Source organism: Saccostrea echinata, unplaced genomic scaffold (assembly GCF_033153115.1).
Source record: "Saccostrea echinata isolate AGI-Se365-2 ecotype Australia unplaced genomic scaffold, CSIRO_AGI_Sech_v1 ptg000056l, whole genome shotgun sequence".
NCBI lineage: Eukaryota > Metazoa > Mollusca > Bivalvia > Ostreida > Ostreidae > Saccostrea > Saccostrea echinata.
In genome coordinates this window covers 4,868,720-4,891,869 of record NW_026889805.1, presented here as the reverse complement: position 1 = coordinate 4,891,869, position 23,150 = coordinate 4,868,720, and the positions used below count along the sequence as shown (strand labels likewise).

Sequence of the window (23,150 nt, the reverse complement as noted above, 5' to 3'; positions counted from 1 at the left end):
AAGTAGACTAGATGTGAATCTATCCCATGCTTTTTTTTTTTAATATTTATATTTACTACTCTGAAATTAAAATCAGTGTCTTTTCTTTTATGGACATGGATTATATCGATCGTATCATATTAATTCTAAAGAATTTTTGAATGAATTTAAATGTTCCTGTATATTTGAAAAACTCCAAACAAGTTTGATCAACGTACATAAGAAAACGTTTAGATGAAACTATATATGTTCACTATCAAAGTATATAATAATGCATAAATTGACTTTTAAAAAAATCCTCTATGAATATATTAGAAATTAATTTATGTACTGTTTAACATAAAATTTATTTTAAAATAAAATAAATAGGGGAAATTCGACAGAATATTTTAATCATTTTATAATAGCTATGTGAAGTAATGTAAACGTTATTTTTTCCACGGGGTCACAATTCCACGGAATCACAAACTCTGTTCGATTCGCGGATATAAAATTATCTGAATTTTTGATTGCCTTTGCATGTCTTAAAGATTTTTAAATTTGTACGCTGTGATAAATTTTCACATATAGCGTTATCAATTAATCCCAAGATAAAAAAAAAATACGTCTACAGTATACTGGAAGGAGAGAGAGAGAGAGAGGGAGAGAGATTATTAAGACCATCCAGAAAAATGGAAAATTATGGAAAGAGAATATAAACACCATAAAAACGAAAGAAAATTATTGAAAATAAATAGCTGTATATATATATATATATATATATATATATATATATATATATATATATATATATATATATATATATATATATATATATATATATATATATATATATATATATATATATATATATTATATTATATTATATTTCCAATCAAAATAACGTCTGAAGTACGTTACATGTACTCAAGAGATGATATAAAGGACGAATAAAAAATTAATTCTTATTATACTGTGTCACGACGATTCACGAAGAAAATTCACCGTAAGCAAATTTTACTTAACCGAATGTAATAATATTAGTTCTACATATGTGTATTAGGTGCATCTCTTTTACTATTAAATTTTTGGTGAAAAGTGAATATAATGTACTATAGAGTTATCTCTCTTGTGTCGTGCGGATAAGAACTGTAATTAGCACGACCGTCGTGCGAATAACGAAAATAATCGGCACGACCGTCGTGCCGATAGACACTTCCGGAATTATTTGTGCGTTATCACTCTGGATATTACTGATCCCTATATGGCTGCGCCCATGATTGAATTATGGCTGATGCATATACCTTCGTCAAGGGCGGCAAACTAAAATTAAAGGGTCACAAGGAGAAGAAGTATGTATTATATCAGTGTCAAAATTCAAATAACCAATGATAATTACTTGATAAACCCATAGGAGTCGGCAGTTTTATTCATAAAGGTTGCACAACAGTATTAAATTTTGCTATATATTCTTACCAAAGAATGCGCAACTTTGAGTAGATGGTATTAATTGAAAAACAAACTTTTGAGAAGTTTCCTTTTCAGATCTTGTAAACAATTCTTTATAAAGATTTTAGTACCAAAAAATACATAGCCATCCAGCAAGGCACGCAAGTTTGTTTCGGTCGAAGTCGAGCAGGTGCTTGAAAATCAAGTCCAGGACCTAATCACTCCCCACTCAAATACAGTGGGTGCGTTCACAATTTTTGCATTGGTACAAATATCGATTCTGCCATTGGTTGTCTTTGGCACCAATGTTAAACAATGGTACAATTGGTTGCCTTAAATCTGTGAACTGCATATTGGTAAACCAAGGGCAAAACAGCCAAAGGTTATACCAACGGTTGCCAAAGGTAACTAATGGTACCACTCGGTTACTAATGGTCACCGGTGGGAATCAATGGTTACCAACGGCAAATGTTTATTTTTTCACCATTTTTCAGAAATAACAAATTCAATAAAAAAGTCTTTCTTGCACTGTTTAAAAAATGAAAATTATTCTTATGGACATAACTTTATTTGTCTTCAGGTGATATTTTTTTGCCAAATAAGTTTTCATTTGTACCAAATGTACAATACTATGTAGAGATAACACTATGTTCACCCTTAAATAGTTTTTAAATATGAAGTGGAATTTATATGAGGAAACTTCACTTGCTCTACCAGAAATGGTCCCAGTAGAAATCTTGGGGGTGACTCTAATAAACGAAAAATCTGCGTTTGTAATTCTGCCACGAATGTGGTTGGCCTGCAGAATTGGTAACCAATAAAAGTTACCAATGGTAAACATTGGTACCAATGTTTTGCCAAAGGTAAATTGCACCACCAATATCAACCAATGGAAGAATTGTGAACGCACCCAAATTATAGAAAAATCAGCACGCCCTAAATTATAATGAATCTAGTCAATACAGGAAGTTTACATATTGTTTTTCATCTCATAAAAAAATTCAGCTCCAGTCTCGTGTTAAAATGCCCGAATTGGAAGGGAAGATTCAGGAATTATTTTGCGTCAGCCATGATTTGACATGAACCTCAAGTGAAATACTGTTATGACACCTGCAACAATTTAAACAACAACCGGTGAGCTTCACTCGCTACGCTCTGGATAAACCATGTAATTTAAAGGAGAACAAGTCCAACACAAATAGCTATATAGCTTGAAATAGCTATAAATTAAGCTTTATTAATAAGGTATTCAAAATATCTTAATAAAGCTATTTAAAATGAAATTTGGTATACAGATTTATCATAAAGTTTTGTTTTGGTTATGTTCAAGCAATTTATAACACAGTTATGCCCCTTGGACTTTGAAAACTTCCAATTATTTGCAGTTTCCGTTCATTTTCTTTGCAGAGGTTGCACATACTGAAATGAAAATTGATATACAGATTTATCATAAAAATATCTAGGTCAAGTTCTGTTTTGGGTACGATAGAGCAATTTTTGACAAAGTTATGCCCCTTGGATTTAGAAAAATTCCAATTATTGGGGGGGGGGGGGGGGGGGGGATAAGTGTTTCACAAACATCTCTTGTTTTTTTTTTCTTTTCGGCTCATGACTTAAATACTATGGGGCTTAGAATTATCAGACTTTGTCAGCTGATACATCTTGGGTAGAAGGTGTGTTGCACATTAAAACTAGGTTACTAATACTTTGACCTTTAATGAAGATGATAGGACCAGTCTGACTCATAACAAGAAAACTATTAGAATCATCAAACTTGGTCAGTTAATGCATCTAGGTAAAGGTGAGTTGCACCATACATTAAGGTCACTGTGGCCTTTAATTAAGATAATTTTTTTTTTTTATAAAAGTATGTTTTAAGGGAGATATTCCCTACAGATGTAAAAATATTTACATTAACCTTATATTCACAAAGGAGATGGATGAACAAGGTGTGCAAAATGCCTATAGCATCAAATGTATAGAAGTCATATTCAATTTGTGAATTTACAATGCAATAATATTTAGAGTGAAGTTCTTATCATTGAAAGGCATGAGATTATAACAAACAAAACTTTTCTGCAGAAAATTCTTTCAGCAAAAATCATTCTATAATTAAAAAAAAAAGATATATGGGGTTCAAACCCAGGCAATAAAAATCCTGAATATCAATTTTCCCTTTTAGACTAACAAGCTTACCATTATGCTATTTGAAATGAAATTTGGTATACAGATTTATCGTAAAGTTTTGTTTTGGTTACGTTCAAGCAATTTTTGACACAGTTATGCCCCTTGGACTTTGAAAACTTCCAATTATTTGCAGTTTCCGTTCATTTTCTTTGCAGAGGTTGCACATACTGAAATGAAAATTGGTATACAGATTTATCACAAAAATATCTAGGTCAAGTTCTGTTTTGGGTACGATAGACCAATTTTTGACAAAGTTATGCCCCTTGGACTTTGAAAACTTCCAATTATTTGCAGTTTCCGTTCATTTTCTTTGCAGAGGTTGCACATACTGAAATGAAAATTGGTATACAGATTTATCATAAAAATATCTAGGTCAAGTTCTGTTTTGGGTAAGATAGAGCAATTTTTGACAAAGTTATGCCCCTTGGATTTAGAAAAATTCCAATTATTTGGGGGGGGGGGGGGGGGGGATAAGTGTTTCACAAACATCTCTTGTTTTTTGTTTTTTTTTTTGGCTCATGACTTAAATACTATGGGGCTTAGAATTATCAGACTTTGTCAGCTGATATATCTTGGGTAGAAGGTGTGTTGCACATTAAAACTAGGTTACTAATACTCTGACCTTTAATGAAGATGATAGGACCAGTCTGACTCATAACAAGAAAACTATTAGAATCATCAAACTTGGTCAGTTAATGCATCTAGGTAAAGGTGAGTTGCACCATACATTAAGGTCACTGTGGCCTTTAATTAAGATAATTTTTTTTTTATAAAAGTATGTTTTAAGGGAGATATTCCCTACAGATGTAAAAATATTTACATTAACCTTATATTCACAAAGGAGATGGATGAACAAGGTGTGCAAAATGCCTATAGCATCAAATGTATAGAAGTCATATTCAATTTGTGAATTTACAATGCAATAATATTTAGAGTGAAGTTCTTATCATTGAAAGGCATGAGATTATAACAAACAAAACTTTTCTGCAGAAAATTCTTTCAGCAAAAATCATTCTATAATTAAAAAAAAAAGATATGGGGTTCAAACCCAGGCAATAAAAATCCTGAATATCAATTTTCCCTTTTAGACTAACAAGCTTACCATTATGCTATAATGTTCATAACAAATAATGGCATTTAAGAGGGCTGGGTGGTTGTGGCCATTTTCAGACTATATTGATCTCCTTTAGAAGAAGAGCTCCATATAAAGATATACAAAAATGATCAAATTTTAAAACTAAAATTTATGAAATTTTTGTTTGCCAAATGATAGTTGACAGCTTAAGATATCATATCTAAAAAATTAAGTTATATCTGATGGTTAATTTGTTGACCCCCCAGCCTTCTTAAATCATGTTTGTGATATGACCCTTGACTAAAAGGACTTTAAATACTTCTCAGAAAGATAAGATTTGTGGAGATTTTACATTAAGTAAATGTTCATGTTAAATGCAACATTTTTTTTTTTCTAACAATAACAAGAGAAATTCCACTTGTCCCATGGGAGTAAGTCATGGTGTTTCAATATGCAACTGGGGCATTTTGATAAGAGTTTGTCAAGTTAAAGATAACCAGTAATGAACTGAGAATAAGAAAACTGTCTTAATCATTTCTGTTAGAGTGTCTCTGATTGAGCAGGTGTTATCTATATCTCGGGGGAATTTGGCAGAGGAATCTGGCCTCTTATTTGCATTTTAATAACATCTGTCAATTTGAAATAGTTCTTGATGGCTAGCCATTATTTTCATAATTAATTTCATTGGTAGAAAATTATCAAAATGAATTTGATATTGTATAATATAATATTTTAATTTTAATTTTTATATGTCAACAAACAAATTGCGGAGAGCCATGTCCTATGCAGATGACAGTTTTTATAGTCTAATAAACTATTATATTAGTATTTTGCTGTTTTATTAGGCTGTTCATCTTTCATAAAAAATTCAGTGAACAAAGCTGCAGATTGGGCTTTTGTATAACTGTAACATAACCAGGTGAGAAATATCTAGTATACTTTTTTGTTCTAATTAATAACTACTTCATGAGAGATGCACAAGAACAAACATAAGGGATGGAAAAAAAATCATTGAAATCTTTGTACCAAGGTTGACATGTTTTTCTTCCATGTACACTCATCTGTTTACAATAACAGTATTTGACAGGCGTACATGTGTCGTGATAGTGCACTTTATTTAGATATTGTAAATTCATGTTTGTTTAATGCATGGCCCCAGAGACCTGAGGATGGGGCCACAATAGGAGGTATTAAAAATATATCCAGAATTAGTTTTAAGTTTGTTTAAATTATTCCCTGGGAGTAGAGTGGGGCCAAATAGGATTTTATAAGGGATCAAAGTTTTAAGTAGGAATACAGTCAATCCTCATTACCTTGATCTCAATGGGACCCAGCTTAAATTTCAAGTTATCTGATGAATCAGATGAATCGAGATAAACAGGGTAAAAAACATAAATAAGATGAATCAAGATAAACAGGGTAAAAAACATAAATAATGAATGGTTCGGACTGCCAACTCACTCTGACATATCCCTGGTATTTGAGATAACAAAGTTAAGGTATGTGTATACATGTATTTATTCTAGGTTTTCAAAGGATACACTTTTTGTCATTTTTCATTTGAATTTGATACATGTGTGACTACACTTTTCAATGCTGAAAAATTATAGTGACCCGACAATACTCAGTGTTTCAGAGCTTTATGGTGCAATATGATTTTATTGAAAGAACAAATTTTCATCAGGTTTTGATACCTGAGCTGTTAAGGTTTACCAGTGTTATTGTATTCTGATCTAAATGAAAGTATATAATTCTAAACTGTACTTTTGCAGCAAACAATGGCAGTAATTGATATATTTTTTAGACACAAGAAGCATAAAAAGAAGAGAAAGCATGACGAGATGGAAGACATCTCCAAGACCTCAGGTGGTGCTTCCAGTACAGATCCAGACATGATCGCTCATGGTAAGACCTCAGGTGGTGCTTCTAGTACAGACCCAGACATGGTCGCTCATGGTAAGACTTCAGGTGGTGCTTCTAGTACAGATCCAGACATGGTCGCTCATGGTAGACTTCAGGTGGTGCTTCTAGTACAGATCCAGACATGGTCGCTCATTGTAAGACTTCAGGTGGTGCTTCTAGTACAGATCCAGACATGGTCGCTCATGGTAAGACTTCAGGTGGTGCTTCTAATACAGATCCAGACATGGTCGCTCATGGTAAGACCTCAGGTGGTGCTTCTAGTACAGATCCAGACATGGTCGCTCATGGTAAGACTTCAGGTGGTGCTTCTAGTACAGACCCAGACATGGTCGCTCATGGTAAGACTTCAGGTGGTGCTTCTAATACAGATCCAGACATAGTCGCTCGTGGTAAGACTTCAGGTGGTGCTTCTAGTACAGATCCAGACATGGTCGCTCATGGTAGACTTCAGGTGGTGCTTCTAATACAGATCCAGATATGGTCGCTCATGGTAAGACTTCAGGTGGTGCTTCTAGTACAGATCCAGACATGGTCGCTCATGGTAAGACTTCAGGTGGTGCTTCTAGTACAGATCCAGACATGGTCGCTCATGGTAAGACTTCAGGTGGTGCTTCTAGTACAGATCCAGACATGGTCGCTCATGGTAAGACTTCAGGTGGTGCTTCTAATACAGATCCAGACATGGTCGCTCATGGTAAGACTTCAGGTGGTGCTTCTAGTACAGACCCAGACATGGTCGCTCATGTTAAGACTTTAGGTGGTGCTTCTAGTACAGACCCAGACATGGTTGCTCATAGTAAGACCTCAGGTGGTGCATCTGGTACATATCCAGACATGGTCAATCATGGTAAGACTTCAGGTGGTGCTTCTAGTACAGATCCAGACATGTTCGCTCATGGTAAGACTTCAGGTGGTGCTTCTAGTACAGACCCAGATGAGGTCGCTTTTGGTAAGACCTCAGGTGATGCTTCTAGTACAGATCCAGACATGGTCGCTTTTGATAAGACCTCAGGTGGTGCTTCTAGTATAGAAGATCCAGACATGGTCGCTCATGGTAAGGCTTCAGGTGGTGCTTCTAGTTCAAATCCAGACATAGTCGCTCATGTTAAGACTTCAGGTGGTGCTTCTAGTACAGATCCAGACATAGTCGCTCATGTTAAGACTTCAGGTGGTGCTTCTAGTACAGATCCAGACATGGTCGCTCATGGTAAGACCTCAGGTGGTGCATCTGGTACAGATCCAGACATGGTCAATCATGGTAAGACTTCAGGTGGTGCTTTTGGTACAGATCCAGACATGGTCAATCATGTTAAGACAACAGGGAGGGTGAAGGTCAACAGAAGGCTAACAAAGAAATTTTCCCCATTTTTTTTCTTAGGGTAAGGTACTTCGCCACTTATATTTTTTCGTACAGTGTGGTGCGAAGTCATCTTCAGAAAATAAAATAATATTTACGATGCAGTAAAATTTTAGAAGTTTAAAATCCAGGTTCTCTAAGGATGTTGACTGGATCTGGCAATGAAGCTGTCTAAGGATGGTGCATTGGCAGCTTCTGATAGTAAGGAGTTCCAGATTCCATCTAAGAAACGAATAACATTATTATTTTTATTTCAATAATACAAAAAATGGTATTGGAACAGTGAAATGTTATTAACATTTGCTAACAATATTGCAGATTATTAAAGAATTACTTCTAGATAATGATTCTGAATGCAAAAACAATGGCATTTTTGAAATAAAATGCAAGTATATGATTTATTATTTCATTTACAAACTACATGTAATTTAGTTTCTGTCAAAAAAATTCACTTGCCCAATCAGATCAGTAAATTGATAGTTTCACTTGCCTGAACTGAGAATTTACTTGCCTTGGGCAACTGTTAATGTCTATCTCCAACATTAAAAGAAAGGTGATGTTCCGTCTTTGAGGGATGGTTTGTATCAGGAGAATAAGTGGAATGCCAATCAACTGATACACAATCCAGTATATCATAATAGCCTTGATCTGGTCTGTGCTCTCCTGCAGTGAGGGCCAGTTGAGATGCTGGATCATATCAGAGGTCTGGTCTGTGCTTTCCTGCAGTGAGGGCCAGTTGAGATGCTGGATCATATCGGAGGTCTGGTCTGTGCTCTCCTGCAGTGAGGGCCAGTTGAGATGCTGGATCATATCGGAGGTCAGGGCTGTGCTTTCCTGCAGTGAGGGCCAGTTGAGATGCTGGATCATATCGGAGGTCTGGTCTGTGCTCTCCTGCAGTGAGGGCCAGTTGAGATGCTGGATCATATCGGAGGTCAGGGCTGTGCTTTCCTGCAGTGAGGGCCAGTTGAGATGCTGGATCATATCGGAGGTCTGGTCTGTGCTCTCCTGCCAGGGATATACATTAACTTTTAGATTCACTTGCCCCTCGGGCAAGTGATCTCAAACTTTGACCTGTCTGAATGCAAAACTTGTTTGCCCAAAATTAAGAAAGAACTTAAGAAGAAAATTAATTATTACTGTAAATATTATGATATAAAAAATGTGACCAAATACACTACTGTCAATTTGGCAAGTTGAGCAACCTGAAAAAAATTTCGATGCTGCATTAGTACATAAATGTATACCACTGTACTTGTAAATTCAACCTCTTAACACATACTGCCATGCAGCAATAACCCTCCGTTTCCTTTTAGTATAATTTATATTTTAAAAAATTATTTTTGGTAGGATCCTTTTGTGAATCGTGATTTTCAGAGATAACTGTGAAGCAACGCTAAAGGAAAATAGTTGCTAAGAAACAAACATCTTATCTTAATCAGGGTAAATCGTGTTACACTGTACTTATATTCTGTGTGTGAATAAATAATCTAATTTCCTAATAAGAAGTTAACACAATTTTGTTAGACGTAGAGAGTATTTCCTACGAAAGAAAATAACGAACCTGATTTTTAAATGAATGGTATAATCCAGAAAGGCTAGCAAGGAATTATGAATGCAAAAACATTGTCAATTGCGGAAATCAAGTGTTCAATCTTTTGTTTTACTTATAAATCAATGTAAACTAAATAAATATGTACATTTGTATGAAAAAAATTCAATTGCCCGATTGGACAAGTACGTCGACAATTTCACTTGCCCAAACTGAGAATTTACTTGTCCCGGGCAATCGGACAACCGTTAATGTCGATCCCTGCCTGCAGTGAGGGCCAGTTGAGGTGCTGGATCATATCGGAGGTCTGGGCTATGCTCTCCTGCAGTTAAGGGCCAGTTGAGATGCTGGATCATATCGGAGGTCTGGGCTGTGCTCTCCTGCAGTGAGGGCCAGTTGAGATACTGGATCATATCGGAGACACTGCTGATTGTTTGATAGTCTTCAGCACCATTCAGCCAGCTCTCTGCTGTACCATCTCCAATGTAGATTTTTCCACCATATGCTGGTCACAGATGATGCTTACATATTCTAAAAAAGACAGACTAGTGTTTTGTAGCAGAGGGCTTTGTTCTTACATCGGCATTGATGGAATAACACTTCAGAAAAGATTATGTTGAGTTTATTAACCCAAAGGTACAACTTGGCAGATTCCATCACTTTGAGGTATGTCCTTGGATGTTGTAAGGATATTCTACACACTTCCTCCTGTTGGTGACATATAAAACTTGACATTTCTTGGGCTGGTACTCAATCACTTTCCCTCCCACTGCTGTTTCTAGGTCTTCTTGAAGCTTGATGGCATCCTCCTCCTCCTTTCTGATATCCTAGCAGAGGGAAAAGTGGCTTACATGATATTCATGTGATTATCTTTTTATTTGAAAATTATGTGAAAATCATGTAAAAATTATATAAATATTTTTTCATGCAAATATTATGTGAATAAATTTGTATGATATCCACATAATTTTTTTCAGAACTGTGAAGTTTTCTTTGCATGATTTTTATGCGATATGCTCTTCATGTAAAATTCATATGAAAGTCAAAATGGCTTGAAGTTTTCACATAAATTTCACACGTCTTGTTTTTCGTCTCTTTCTCATGCAAATTGTGAATTTCATGTAAAATTTATGTAAGCCACTTTTGCCTATATATAGAGGGCATAATAATCTTCAAACAATCTTGCTCTCCTCTGAGGATAGTCTGGTAAGTCATTGATAAACAAGAGGAACAGTAAAGGTCTAAGCACACTACCCTGGGGGACTCCTGACTGGAGCTGTAGATGATGCAACAACTCCAGTAACACTTGTTGGGTCTAACTTACAAGGAAGTCTTTGATCCATTGCAGATGACTTTGCCTAATCCCATAGTGGTCCAACTGTACAGGAGACACTTGTGAGGAATCTTGTCAAAGGCCTTTTGAAAAGTCTAGTAAGATGACACCGGTCTGGCATTTTTAGTCAGTATTGTGAGCTAAGTCCTAGAAGATAGTACTGTAGATTCCTAAATATACGTGAGGAATTAATTATCGCGTAATTATGTGAGAAGCACCACTCGCGAAATAAAATTTCTCGCTTTTATTTTTATGGTGCTGAAATCTATGTAAAATCCCTTGATCAACCGTCCACTCGCGAATTATTGTTATCGCGATTTGACGTGAAAGAGCCATTTCATGATAATAAGTACTTGCGAAAAATAAGGAATCTACAGTATTAGCTGTCTTTCACAGGAACTTTCCTCACTGAATCCATGCTGGAAATCATGGAGTTTGTTATTATATTCCAAGTGTCACATGATCTCGCATGATATTGATATGCTCCAGCATCTTGCATGTCACTGACAGGGCGACAGGAGGATAGTTTTCTGCTTTATTCTTTCCCCTTTTTTTGTAAATTGATACTACATTTGCTGTCATCCACTCTGCTATTATAGATGCCTTTGAGAGATGCCTCGAAGAGAACCTGAAACATTGGAGTAATCTCATCTTAGAGCTTGTTAGGTAGACTGCAGGCAACTCAATCAGGGTCTATTTCCTTGTGAATCTGGCTTGAAAGCAATTTCCTCATACCTTCAATTCCAGTAGTAATGGATGGCATGTCATTATATGGACTGCAGCCTTTTTTTGGAAATGATGTTTGTTTGCTTGTCCTTGTTAAAGACCAAGGAAAACTGCTCATTACGAATATTATCCTTCCTGCTACAGTAAAACTCGGTTATAGCGAAGTCCTGGGGACCTGTGAATTTAATTCGCTATATCCGTAATTCGTTATATCTGTATAACGAATTCCTAAAACTATATAAAGCGAATTCGCAATATGCACATTTTCCTTCAAGTATTACTACCGAATATATGTTAGGGTAGCAATTATTACAAAACATACCTTTGATAACTAAGATTTTATTATGAATTGAATTTTATATACAAATACTTACTGAAAATAAAGTCAGTTCAATATATCAGATTTTGAGATCTTTGAAAATTCGTAATAAAATATGTAAATTTCATTATTTTTAACCTCTATGCGACTCAAAATCAGTTCAATATATCTGTAAATTTGTTACAGTATATCAGAGTTGTAAAGTTTTACAAAGAATTGTTAAGAATTTTGCCAGGGACCTTTAAAAACTTCGCTTTATCCATGAATTCGCTATATCCGTGTTCATACTAAACGAGTTTTGCTCTACCATCTTTCATCGATATTATTCACTTACTGAATAAATAGAAATGAAAAGTGTTCAGTCACTGGTTTTCAGTATTGCTCCCAATTCCCAAAATCAATTCCTCTTACCATGTGACTTAAAAAATAATTACTTTCACAGTCATGAAAATCATTACATCAATAAAATAGATTAACAGTGATGGACAGGTCCTGTAATGGCTTTATTAATTAATGCACAAAATGAATCATTAATACAATCGATGCACACAATTTGAATATGGAATATTTGATATACAATGATGATCTCCAAAATTTCTCACTGGGTAGATAAAATTGCATTGAATTAATTGTCTTATTAACGTCTTGTATCAACAAGGAACAACATAAAAAGCTTGAAAAAATCATGAAGCACCAAAGTGTACAGAAGTGTGAAGAAATTTTAAAATATATGTAGTAACAATCAAGAAAATGTATAGCAAATACTAGGTCTGATCAGCTTATTTGATTGTTTATAGGTGGATGGTGGGTAGCCAAGAAGTTTGAAGATATCACTGGGAATGTTGCAATCGAGATAGGTGATAGTCGGTATGTTTCTGCTGTTGATAATGGCACATTCAGACTTGGACCAGCAAGAGATCAAGGTAAATTTTACAAGTAAGGAGACTGAGATTATTATAATAAACCTAGTAACTTATATTAGTTTAAGATCTCAATTTGTTTCCTGGAATGCAGGCTATTATGTCTTCGTAATTGAAAATAACTTTTTAAGCACTGCTGTTTTCAGGAATGAGTTTCCCGTGTATGAGGAAATGGTCCTCTACATTAACATGTTTATACCCTTCCTACAGGTGATGGACCAGAAGCAGAGGAAATACTGACAGCTGTACAAGTCTCCGACACAAAACTGGCTCTCAAGTCTGGATACGGGAAGTACCTGACTGTGGATCCCGATGGTGATGTCACAGGGAAAGCAGAAGCCATCGGAGAACGCGAACAATGGGAACCAGTTTTTCAAGAAGTGAATATTTCTTATTGAGATGTTAAATTAAAATGTATATGGATATTATTAAGACCCCGGTCTTTTAACATGAATGTTACATTGTGCAGTCATCTTTAATCTTTGAATTAGGAAAAGCCCTGTCTAAAATTTCTAGAAATGTTTCCTTAAATTAAATTAAATTGGCACATTAGCATCAAGATTTGTATGGATAACTTAAATTAATATATAAGGATTTATTATTTTTTTATTCAGTCAGAAATTTAAAAAAAAATCTTATTATGAAACAGGGGAAGATGGCTCTGAATGGAAGTAATGGAAAGTTTTTGTCTGCGAACAGAGATGATGAAATTGTCTGTCTTAGTTCTAAGGCTGGGGAACAAGAGATGATTAAGGTATAGTTTGTTTAGAATGAGAACTATTTATTTTGAATTCTTAACTGTATAACAGTACATAATGATGATTAAAAAAAAAAAAAAAGAGAGAGAATCTGACAAAATCACATATAAAAATGAGGGAGATAACTCCACCTAGCGCTTAATAAGAACTATGATCTGGGACACTTGTTTTTATCAATTTTGAATTATTTTCAGATCAGATTAAATTTATCCTTAGAAGTTGATCCCATGGCCAATATTCCAAAAGAAGAAAGAGGCAAAGTCAAAGAAGCAGAAATTAATTATGTGTAAGATTAGACTTGTAGAAAAAAAATATGGTTTGAACATATTTTATTGTTTAGATGTTAAAAGGACTGGACACAAATTCTTAAAACTTCAGAATGTCCTTTCCCTAAAAACAGTCTGGTTATCAAAAACAGAAGTACATGTATGTAGTTATATTTAATCTCTTTACAGGAAAAAATTCCAGAGCTTTCAAGACAGGAGGTTAAAAGTGAGTAAGGAGGATGTGTCCTCTCTGAAAAAGGCTAAAAAAGAGGGGAACTTTCACGAAACACTGCTTAACAGGTAAGCTGATATCCCTGAAGAATCATAGTAGGGCATGCACATTATTTTTGATTTGCTGCATTTTAAATAGAGAAGACCATAACGAATCAAGTCAGATTCTAACAATCTTATCCACACTGTGTGAAAGGCTGAAAGCATTATAGTACTGGAAAGGGTTTTGGAAAATAAAGCACTACCATGTAAAGTAAAGAGAATTACAGAAGCTGAATAAGTAATCTACTGTAGATGATTTTCAAATTTTGACCAATAATAAGTAAGTTTTCTGTAGTAATCTGAAAGATAAGTGAACAAATTTTCAGGTATTTCTTATCGACAAAATTTTTAAATTTCAGGAGAGAAAAAATGAAGGCTGATCGTTATTGCAAATAAGTCCAGCATGCCTGTTTGCTTTGATGCAGAAAATGTGAGATTGCTCTCTAAAAGACATTGGATCAAACTTTAACATCTTACAATGAAAACATAATATCCTTCATTTTTTTTTTATTCCTGTGATTTTAAAACTGGATTTTAAGATCAATCATATCAAGAGAAGTTTCTGTGCTCATTGAATGGCCTAATTTTGGTTCATTTTTCTGAGTCCAATTTTATTAAAGATGATATATAGTTTAATGTGAGGGATTAATTTAAGATATTATTTAATATTTGTTCCTTCATCTTGAATCATTATATTAAAAAAATCATACATATGTACATACTCATGTATTTTACAATGTCATTAAATGTAGAAAATACGCTTTTACAAGTTTTAATTATTTTGTTTTCAACTAACGGGGTTCAAAGTGTTCTATTTGAACACAAATCTCACCAGAGACTAATTGGACTTGCAGTAAAATTAAACAAAACATACATGTACCATTTTTTTCTTTCTTTATTGATTCAAGGCATTCCCCCTCTTCCAGGTATTCAGTTGGAAAATCATTCTGCTGTTACACATCTGTGGCTACATGAACTAATTTTTGTTTACATTTCAAAATGACCCAACCTAATGACCATAAGCAAATTGCAATCAAATTTACTTGAAAATAATTTTTGCATACAGTTCCTAAAAATTGCAGTGTAGTTTCTCTTGAGATTAATTTTTACATTTAATAAACTTTTGACCTCTATCAGTGGCGTAGCGCCCTTTATGCAACAACGCAAATGAATACACAGATTTTCAACAACAATAATTTTAATATATATATTTTTTAAGACGTCAAAAGTTCAATAATAGATCAAAATAAAATTGGTTTTAGAATTTAAAAAATCTAGATTTATTTCATCCCTGCATATAAACTACAATATTTTCAGTTTCTATATAAGATCTCTGACATAGTGTACTCCTTTCATGTAATGGTTTTAGTATTTTAAGGACGAATTTCATAATACATGTATTGTCAATTCAAAGCAATAGCAAATCAAAATATACATTGTATGCTATTTACTAATTCCCCTAATAAATTTAAAACCCAAATTTACTGCATTTTACTATTACTATAATTTCAAAACAATCGATAAGTAAAATGTAACAATATTTCAAATGGAGGATATCAATTTTTTGTAGCTGGATATATACTATATAGTATAGAATTTAGTTCGCATATATGATAATAAAAAAAAATGTGTAATAAATTCTATAACATCTACCAAAACATAAAATTTTCTGTTTATAGCTTTTTCTTTGGTTTTCCTTTAGTCCATAATAGCTTTCTCTATCTTTATTAAAATTCAAAATAATATTGCCATGAATGTAAATATATAATTTTATTTAGCAATGTCTTTATTCATAAGCAGAAATGCTTTTGAAGAAAATGATTTTTTGGAGCTGAAAGTATAGTCAAAATGGGGCAATTTTTTGTTAATATTAAGTTGAACTACAGTGGTAAAAAATAGAATATTTCAAGGTGATCTTCTGATTAAAAACTGTTAAATTCCATGACCCTCCACCAGGGCCCTGCCCATAACCCGCTGGGGGCCTTAGGGTGGCCCCCAGACCCCTTGCCATTCTTGAATACAGTAAATTTTTTGCTAGCTACCCCACTGTCTATCGTAACCCCACCATAAAACATACTTGATTCTTATAGTACTAAAGATTTCACAGGGGACTCTAGAGTGCTGGTTTATGTAAGCCTATTCGAAGTATTACATAGTTATTTCCCCTTACGATCATCAGCTGGTGATTGGCAGAGTTTTTAATACAATCCTTCACAGATGCTGCCTAACAGGCTATTTAACTTAAATATTTGTTTGGAAGGTCTACAAAACATAATTTTTGGCACCAAAAATTGATTTGAATTTGTAAAATGAACAGCTTTATTGACATCTCTCATTTATGGAGGAACGTATAGAGTCCAAAGACAGAAGTTTCAATCAAGTATTTAGGTCACCATGTAAAAGTAAATTTTCTCCATACGATTATGTGCCAGAGTAGACAATTTTCATTATTTTTATGTAAGGAAATTTATAAACTTGTTTATGTTGGCAAACTCTCTTCTCTGTTTCCCTTGTTTATCCTCATGAACGTCATTGAAAGCATGTAGAATTTTTTTTTTCTGATAAACACATATTTTAAGTACATTTATTTGTAAAATGTTGTTTTTATTTCCAGAGTAATGCAACTTTTTTAGATTTATAATCTATGTTAAAAATCTAATAAATACAATACATCATAAGAGTATAAATAAATTCTTTAGCACCATTGATGGGATCAGATCAAGTACAGTCAAAATAATGTTACCGTATATACTCGCCTATAAGTCGGTTTTTTTGGGAGTTAAACTTTGGTCCAAAACTCCTTATCTGACTTATACGTGAGTTATAAAAAGATAGGTATTTTAGTGGGTCAATCCCTCTAATTGAAGCTTAAAAAATACAACCGACTTATAGGCGGACTGACTTATAGGCGAGTATATACGGTAGACTCCTCATGATACATGGAAATGATTATTTATTTAATTAGGCCTTTGAGATTTTAGAAAATAAATCCTCTCTGAATTTCAGCATAGCTTTGACATCTTTTTTCTCCAGAATTTCCTCCATTGAGACAATATCATAGCTACTTAGATCTATCAAGTTAGGATTATTACCCTGCGAGGCTTTCACTATAGTTAATGCCAGCATGAGAGACTCCGTCATGGTATTCTCCAGTGGAAATAGGGACATTTGCCATAGACTGGTGAGGGCACGTCCCTCTCCCTCCCCTTCCACACCCCCTGTGTGCTCGTCTAACTCAAACTGGGTCAATTTACAATTCTCAATGAAGCGTTGGATATCATATCCTAGATAAGGGGCTCCTGAGACTTCAGACACTGGGACCTGCTTCTTTAGATCGTCCTCGATGTGGAACACAATTGTGGCATATTTGGTCTTTTCCTGGTGTTTGACTGCTACTGTGTGTAGAAATAAATTGTGAGGGATCTGAGTGTGTGGAGGAGGGGTTTCTGTCAATTCTTCTTCTAATACTGCACAGTTACTAATGATGGAATTCTGACCCACTTGAAGTGGATACTCAAAGAGACAGTACTCCACTACTGTGTTTGGAGATACAAAGCAGTTGGAAGGTAAACAGGAATGCATGATACAACCAAATCCTGTGTCTGAAAACTTCTGCTTTTTGGCACGAGGTTCAAGCTCTGTAAAAGTGTTAAAGCAGTCCTTCTCTAATCCAAGCTCACTTTGAAGTTTGGTGTCAAAACAGAAATGATAAATGTACTCCTTTGTTGTGCCAATGTGGATAAATCTAGAGGCGTTCATCAAGAGTAAGCTTATGTCTGTTCCCTTCAAGAGCTCAAATATCTTTAACCTAGTGGGGACAAGATTTGGAGTCAAATGTGTAACGTTTTTTGTGTTGTGAACATAGTCACTGGTAGCCTGAGGACCTAATGCTTGCAGAAAATCTCCATAGGCATCAATTTCACATGTTAAAGGACAGTTTTCTTTATAAAAATGCAAAAGTTTCTTAGCTACATCCATTCCAAAAAAGAAAGCACTGTCAGTGTATGACATGTCTCCCTTTACAGCTACTTCCTCTGAGAAAGTCAGGTTACTAAGTACTGCACCCTGCTCATACATCTGTGTGATCCTGGGTTTTTGTAGCACCCTCAAACACCTCATCCCTCGGACATGTTTCTTAGGATCTACATTTTTCTCATTCTCCACTACGTAGACTCCATGTTTGGTTCCTATCTGTACTGGGGAGGGGTGAGCTAGAGCAGTAAATCCATTATAGCAGAATGACCAATACTTAGAATCCTCAGCAGGTCCAAGATCATACACTAATATATCATCAGCACAAGCCACAAACACTCCAGGTGGCATATTAGGAAGGAAGGGCATGTACATGGCTAATTTCAGGTCTAACATTTGGTAGATAGGGTCTCCATGAGGAATAGGAGAGAATATTTTGCCCAAGCAGCTAGCACTTGGCATCCTTTTGCTCTGTCCTCCTGCATGAATCAATAGGATCTTCTTCCCAAACATCTCCTGACCCAAACAAAGATGTAAAAAGGCCAAAACCACCAATGTGGATCCACCATTACCTGTTGTCAAACAATATTTTAGTGAAATTAACAAAAATTTTCAAGAAGATGCTCTCTAAATGTAAATTAAAAAAAAATTCAATGGTAAATACAGTAAAATGTGGATTAGAAGCAAGTCACTGGGACCTCCAATTTTGTAGAGATTCTTTTTATCCATATTTGACACAATATAAACTCGGGATACTACATGGATCATAGTGGATGGTCTTCTTTTGCACTAAATTTTGAAAATGTTTATACTGCTTGAATATGTTAGAAACATACCTATCTTTGGTCCAACAGGGTCAGCTACTACATAAATGGGGAGATTCAAGGGAAGCTCTTTTCTGTTTCTTTTGCTTTCAATCTGAAGTTCAAATACATTCTTCTGTGCATAGTCTGCAGTTGTAATTACGACAACATCCCAAAACACAGAATCATTGGCATTTTTGTCTTTTCCTAAAAAGAAAAGTACTATATGTGTTATGAACTACATGTATGTAACCTCTGCTCTGATTTAACAAATCCAAAAATTCACAATTTTACAAAACAAAGGCACTTAATTTTGATTATATACATGTACATGCAGTTCGAATATTTTTTAATGTGTATCATTAATATGAAATGATTGACAGAATTTCAGTAAAAATAGCATTTTAGTTTGTATTATGACATTTCATTTTAATAAAATGCTCAAGAAATGTGGGGGGAGTGCTTATTATTGTCAAGAAAGTCCTACACCACATTATACAACCGTAACAGGATAATGAACATGACTGACTTTGATGGTTTACCTCTAATTTTTTCATAATCAGAAAATACTTTCTTCATAAACTGTGCAATTCCCGTGTCCTCTGGTAACATGGGTATGGGCATTTCTAGAAATTTATCAGCTACAAAAGTGATAAAAAAGGTTTCAGTTTTCTATTTACTCGGGTGGTGGTTATTTAATAGCTTAATTCCTGGATATATATCATTAATCTTAAAAACATCAAATTTTGCAGAAAGTACACCTTTGAATTAGAACATGCAAGAACATTCATTTCCTGTAATTTTACTTTTAATGGGGCAAAGTTTTCACCTGGAACACTGCTTCATAGTACAAGATGTTCTTCAACTTTGACCCTCCCCCATCACTTTGACCCTTTTGATTTGATCAATGGTCAGCTTCTACATATATAGGGAGATTCAAGGGAAGCTTTTTTAAGGGAAGTTTCATCCCTCAGATCCAGGGGGCTGATACCATGGCATGAACTTCTCAATTTTTATTCCCTTTATCCATATTATTTGCTACACTTAATTAGAAATGGACCAGCAATTTCATAAAAGAAATTGGACGTGTTAAGTTTATGAATAACTAATACCAACAGACAGAACCCATGGTAAGTGGTCACCTGAGTGACTCGGGTGAACTAGACCTAAAGAGTGTGAAAAAATTAACAGTCATGAGACTCATTATATGCAAATCATAAAGATTTTTCTGAAGTTTTCACTTTGCAGTGTCATTGACTTAGCATCATGAAAATTAAGATGGCATTTCTATCAACTATAAGGTGGTAGATCTCGTAGACAGATGTCTCGGCTCAATGACACCTTGGCCTAGATCGAAGTGTCTTCTGTATGGGACGACCTGTCTTAAATCTCGGACCTTATAATGTCCATGGGCTGAGAAGTCATTGGGCCAAGGTGTCTGACATTTGGAGATCTACACCATCCATATATCAGGAGCTTGAGCCCTTCACTCTCTCTCTCTAGTTTCTCTTCCATTCCCATTTTCTTGGCCTCCCACATCGTTTCCCTCAACTTATGTTTGCCGTCCCACAACAAATAGAAGCATCTTCAAAATATTGTATCATATTTTTTGTGACAAAATAAACTTGCTCAAATTATGATATCCTTCCTTTCCTAACAACGTCAGGTTAATATATTTTATTATTATGCTTCCTGTCAGTTTGTCTCTACATAGTCAATACCCAACTATTTTCGCATAGTGGTCTAAGGATTTATATAGCGTAAGCATACTATGCCGAAATAGAGCACGGCTTCTTTTTCTGAAGAAAATCCGACAACGCCCACGCCAGGGATCGAACTCACGACCCCAGGATTATCAGTCCGACGCGCTACCGATTACGCTAGAGACGCCGTTATCTATAACACTGTATTATAATATATATAAACTTAGTTTCAAAGATTTTACACTAAAAGAAAAAAACAAAACAAAAGAATTTTTATAAAATAGTATCTTGCAATTTTTTACCCTTCACACAACTAAATTTCTCAACTATTTGTACATGGAACATTCAAAATATTAAAGACAAAAGATTATGACGTACATGTAGCACAACGTGACGTCATAATAGGGGTGTACTAACATGAATGTAAGAGGTGATGAAACATTGGAAAGGGAGAAAATATTGTCGTTTTTATACAACAGTCAGCATAATAATAACAATAGTGTTGTACTTTGCATGCACTATGCCTAAATAGTAGTCAGGGTTTGACACATAGTGCACTCGCCTCCGGCTCGTGCACCATGTGTCAAACCCTGACTACTATTTAGGTATAGTGCATGCAAAGTACAACACTATTATATAAATATTATTCTTAATGAATTTCAGAAATATTCGAATATGCAACAGTTTCAACAGTACCGAGTTTTCATGACTATGCTTGAGAATATGTAATATTTTTTCATTAATTGATAAAGCAAGTACAGTTGTTTTCCTCATCTTTTTTCTCCATGACCGGACGACGTGTACAACAGTCCTACAACCCGCACCTCACAGTCACCCGAGTCACCGTGGCACCTGTCAACGTTCCCAAGTGTACCGAATTTCTTCATTCACTTCCGGTTCGTCGATGCGAATAATTCGAACCAAAGCACATTCGTTAGGTACCAACAATGAATGAATAGGCCTAAATCTTCTCATTTATTATGTTTTACTATTATAACGTTTCCGCGTTGGGCAATATTTCATCCCTTGGGGGACGCACATCGCTTCCCAGGTGCCAAATAATCTTTGGGGTTGAAAATTATTTTGCTTAATCGGGAAATTTTGGAGGTAGAATTTTTGTTTTCTTGAGAAAATGCTGCTTTCTCTTTATTCTTGTATATATAAAAATTCTTGGACTCACCCTTGTATTTTGATTTTTAATGTTAGTTTATAGAAGCTTGTGCATTAAAGATACATCATATGCAACATTATCATACCTTTAAAAATTGTCTATACTTTAAAAAGACTAACATTTCCAATGTTTTCCTGAGTGGTCCAAAAAAAAAAAAATATTAAAAAAAAAATCGATGTTAGAAAAGAGTGAGATATTGGACCTGTCGAGGAGATATTGGAACGCTTTACTGCGAAATGGAAAGACGTTATATACATTTTATGAATACGTTTTATAAAGCATAATAAAACGAATCGAAAGGTATGGAACGCCGGGACTGTCTTATATGAGGATTAAACATTATATGCAGTGTTCTCTTCATTATATGTGGTACTATTTTAATTATATGAAGTAGTTTTTACAGTATATCATGTGCAACTTCCATTATATACAGTACTTTTTTCATTATATGATGTAGATATGTCATTATATTATGTACATCTATCATTATATGAGGTGTTTTTATCATTATATGAAGTGCTTTTAACATTATATGCGGTAGATCTAACATTATATGCAGTGAACACAACAATATATTATGTACTTCTCACATTATATACAGTATATTCATCATTATATGTAGTATTTCTGTTATTATGATGATGCTGATCGTTAAATATTATGTCCGGTCCTGTTAGCATTCCGTGCGGTAGATTTTGCATTTCGTTATGATGTAGCTACAGTTTTATATGCGGTGCTTTCTTCTTGTATGATCTTTCGGAAGCTACCTTTCGGAACTCCCTGTTAAAAATTCGGTACCTTGAGACCTCCGACCTTTCCTGTTGAATTCAGTACAATAAAAGCATGCATATATAACAATTAATGCTCCGTGAACAGGTTAAAATGTTTTTTTAAAGATATAAAGTATAGGGTAATAGAGTAAAATAAAATCCATTCTATTTCAGGGTATGAAGTAAAGAGAGAGAGAGAGGGGGGGGGGGGTTGTTGATAGAAATATTTTGGGAGTGGAAAAAAATTTGAGGCATTTTCTATCTTTTTTGTGAACAATATGACTTTCAAAAAGATTCATATCATATATAGGACAATCAATGTAAAAAAAAAGATAATAAAAAAACGGGGCGTCGGCAAGAATTTGACATTAGGGAGGCGAACTGGATCGAAAAGGGGGAGGGGTCCTAACCAACTAAAATAAGACTTCAGCCAAAATCTTGATATTTTTATTTTCTGATTAATAAAGAACAATTTAACATGCAACCAAAAAAAAGATGTTTTATGTGAATTAAGTTATATGCACTATAGATAAAAAAAAACCCGGAATATTTTTTATTTAGCTATAGGAGCTAGTGCATGGGGTTTTTTTCCGAAACGGCATAGAAAGAACTTTGAAGGGTTTATGAGGTAAAGATTA

General features: G+C 34.6%; 2 protein-coding genes across 3 annotated transcripts; one reads left to right on the top strand and one right to left on the bottom strand.

Annotated features, from left to right (window-relative positions):
* Nucleotides 1-1,245: 1,245 nt before the first annotated feature.
* Nucleotides 1,246-14,808, top strand: LOC133172886 (protein FRG1 homolog). Of its 2 annotated transcripts, XM_061307721.1 has the most exons (8): nt 1,246-1,310; nt 6,474-6,574; nt 12,674-12,799; nt 13,007-13,176; nt 13,446-13,550; nt 13,749-13,840; nt 14,010-14,120; nt 14,453-14,808. In XM_061307721.1, exons 1-8 carry the CDS (start codon nt 1,246-1,248, stop codon nt 14,487-14,489), a joined length of 807 nt encoding a protein of 268 aa, XP_061163705.1. In that variant the 3' UTR covers nt 14,490-14,808. The 2 variants fall into 2 exon arrangements, with proteins under 2 accessions (XP_061163705.1, XP_061163706.1); XM_061307722.1 differs by lacking the exons at nt 1,246-1,310; nt 6,474-6,574 and adding an exon at nt 6,583-6,625 and having other exon boundaries at nt 14,453-14,802.
* Nucleotides 14,809-16,676: 1,868 nt separating this feature from the next.
* Nucleotides 16,677-21,425, bottom strand: LOC133173012 (fucose-1-phosphate guanylyltransferase-like). Its single transcript, XM_061307889.1, has 4 exons — nt 21,331-21,425; nt 19,411-19,509; nt 18,902-19,075; nt 16,677-18,637 (listed from the first exon to the last, which is right to left on the bottom strand). Exons 1-4 carry the CDS (start codon nt 21,356-21,358, stop codon nt 17,055-17,057), a joined length of 1,884 nt encoding a protein of 627 aa, XP_061163873.1. The 5' UTR covers nt 21,359-21,425; the 3' UTR covers nt 16,677-17,054.
* Between the last annotated feature and the right edge of the window lie 1,725 nt (nt 21,426-23,150).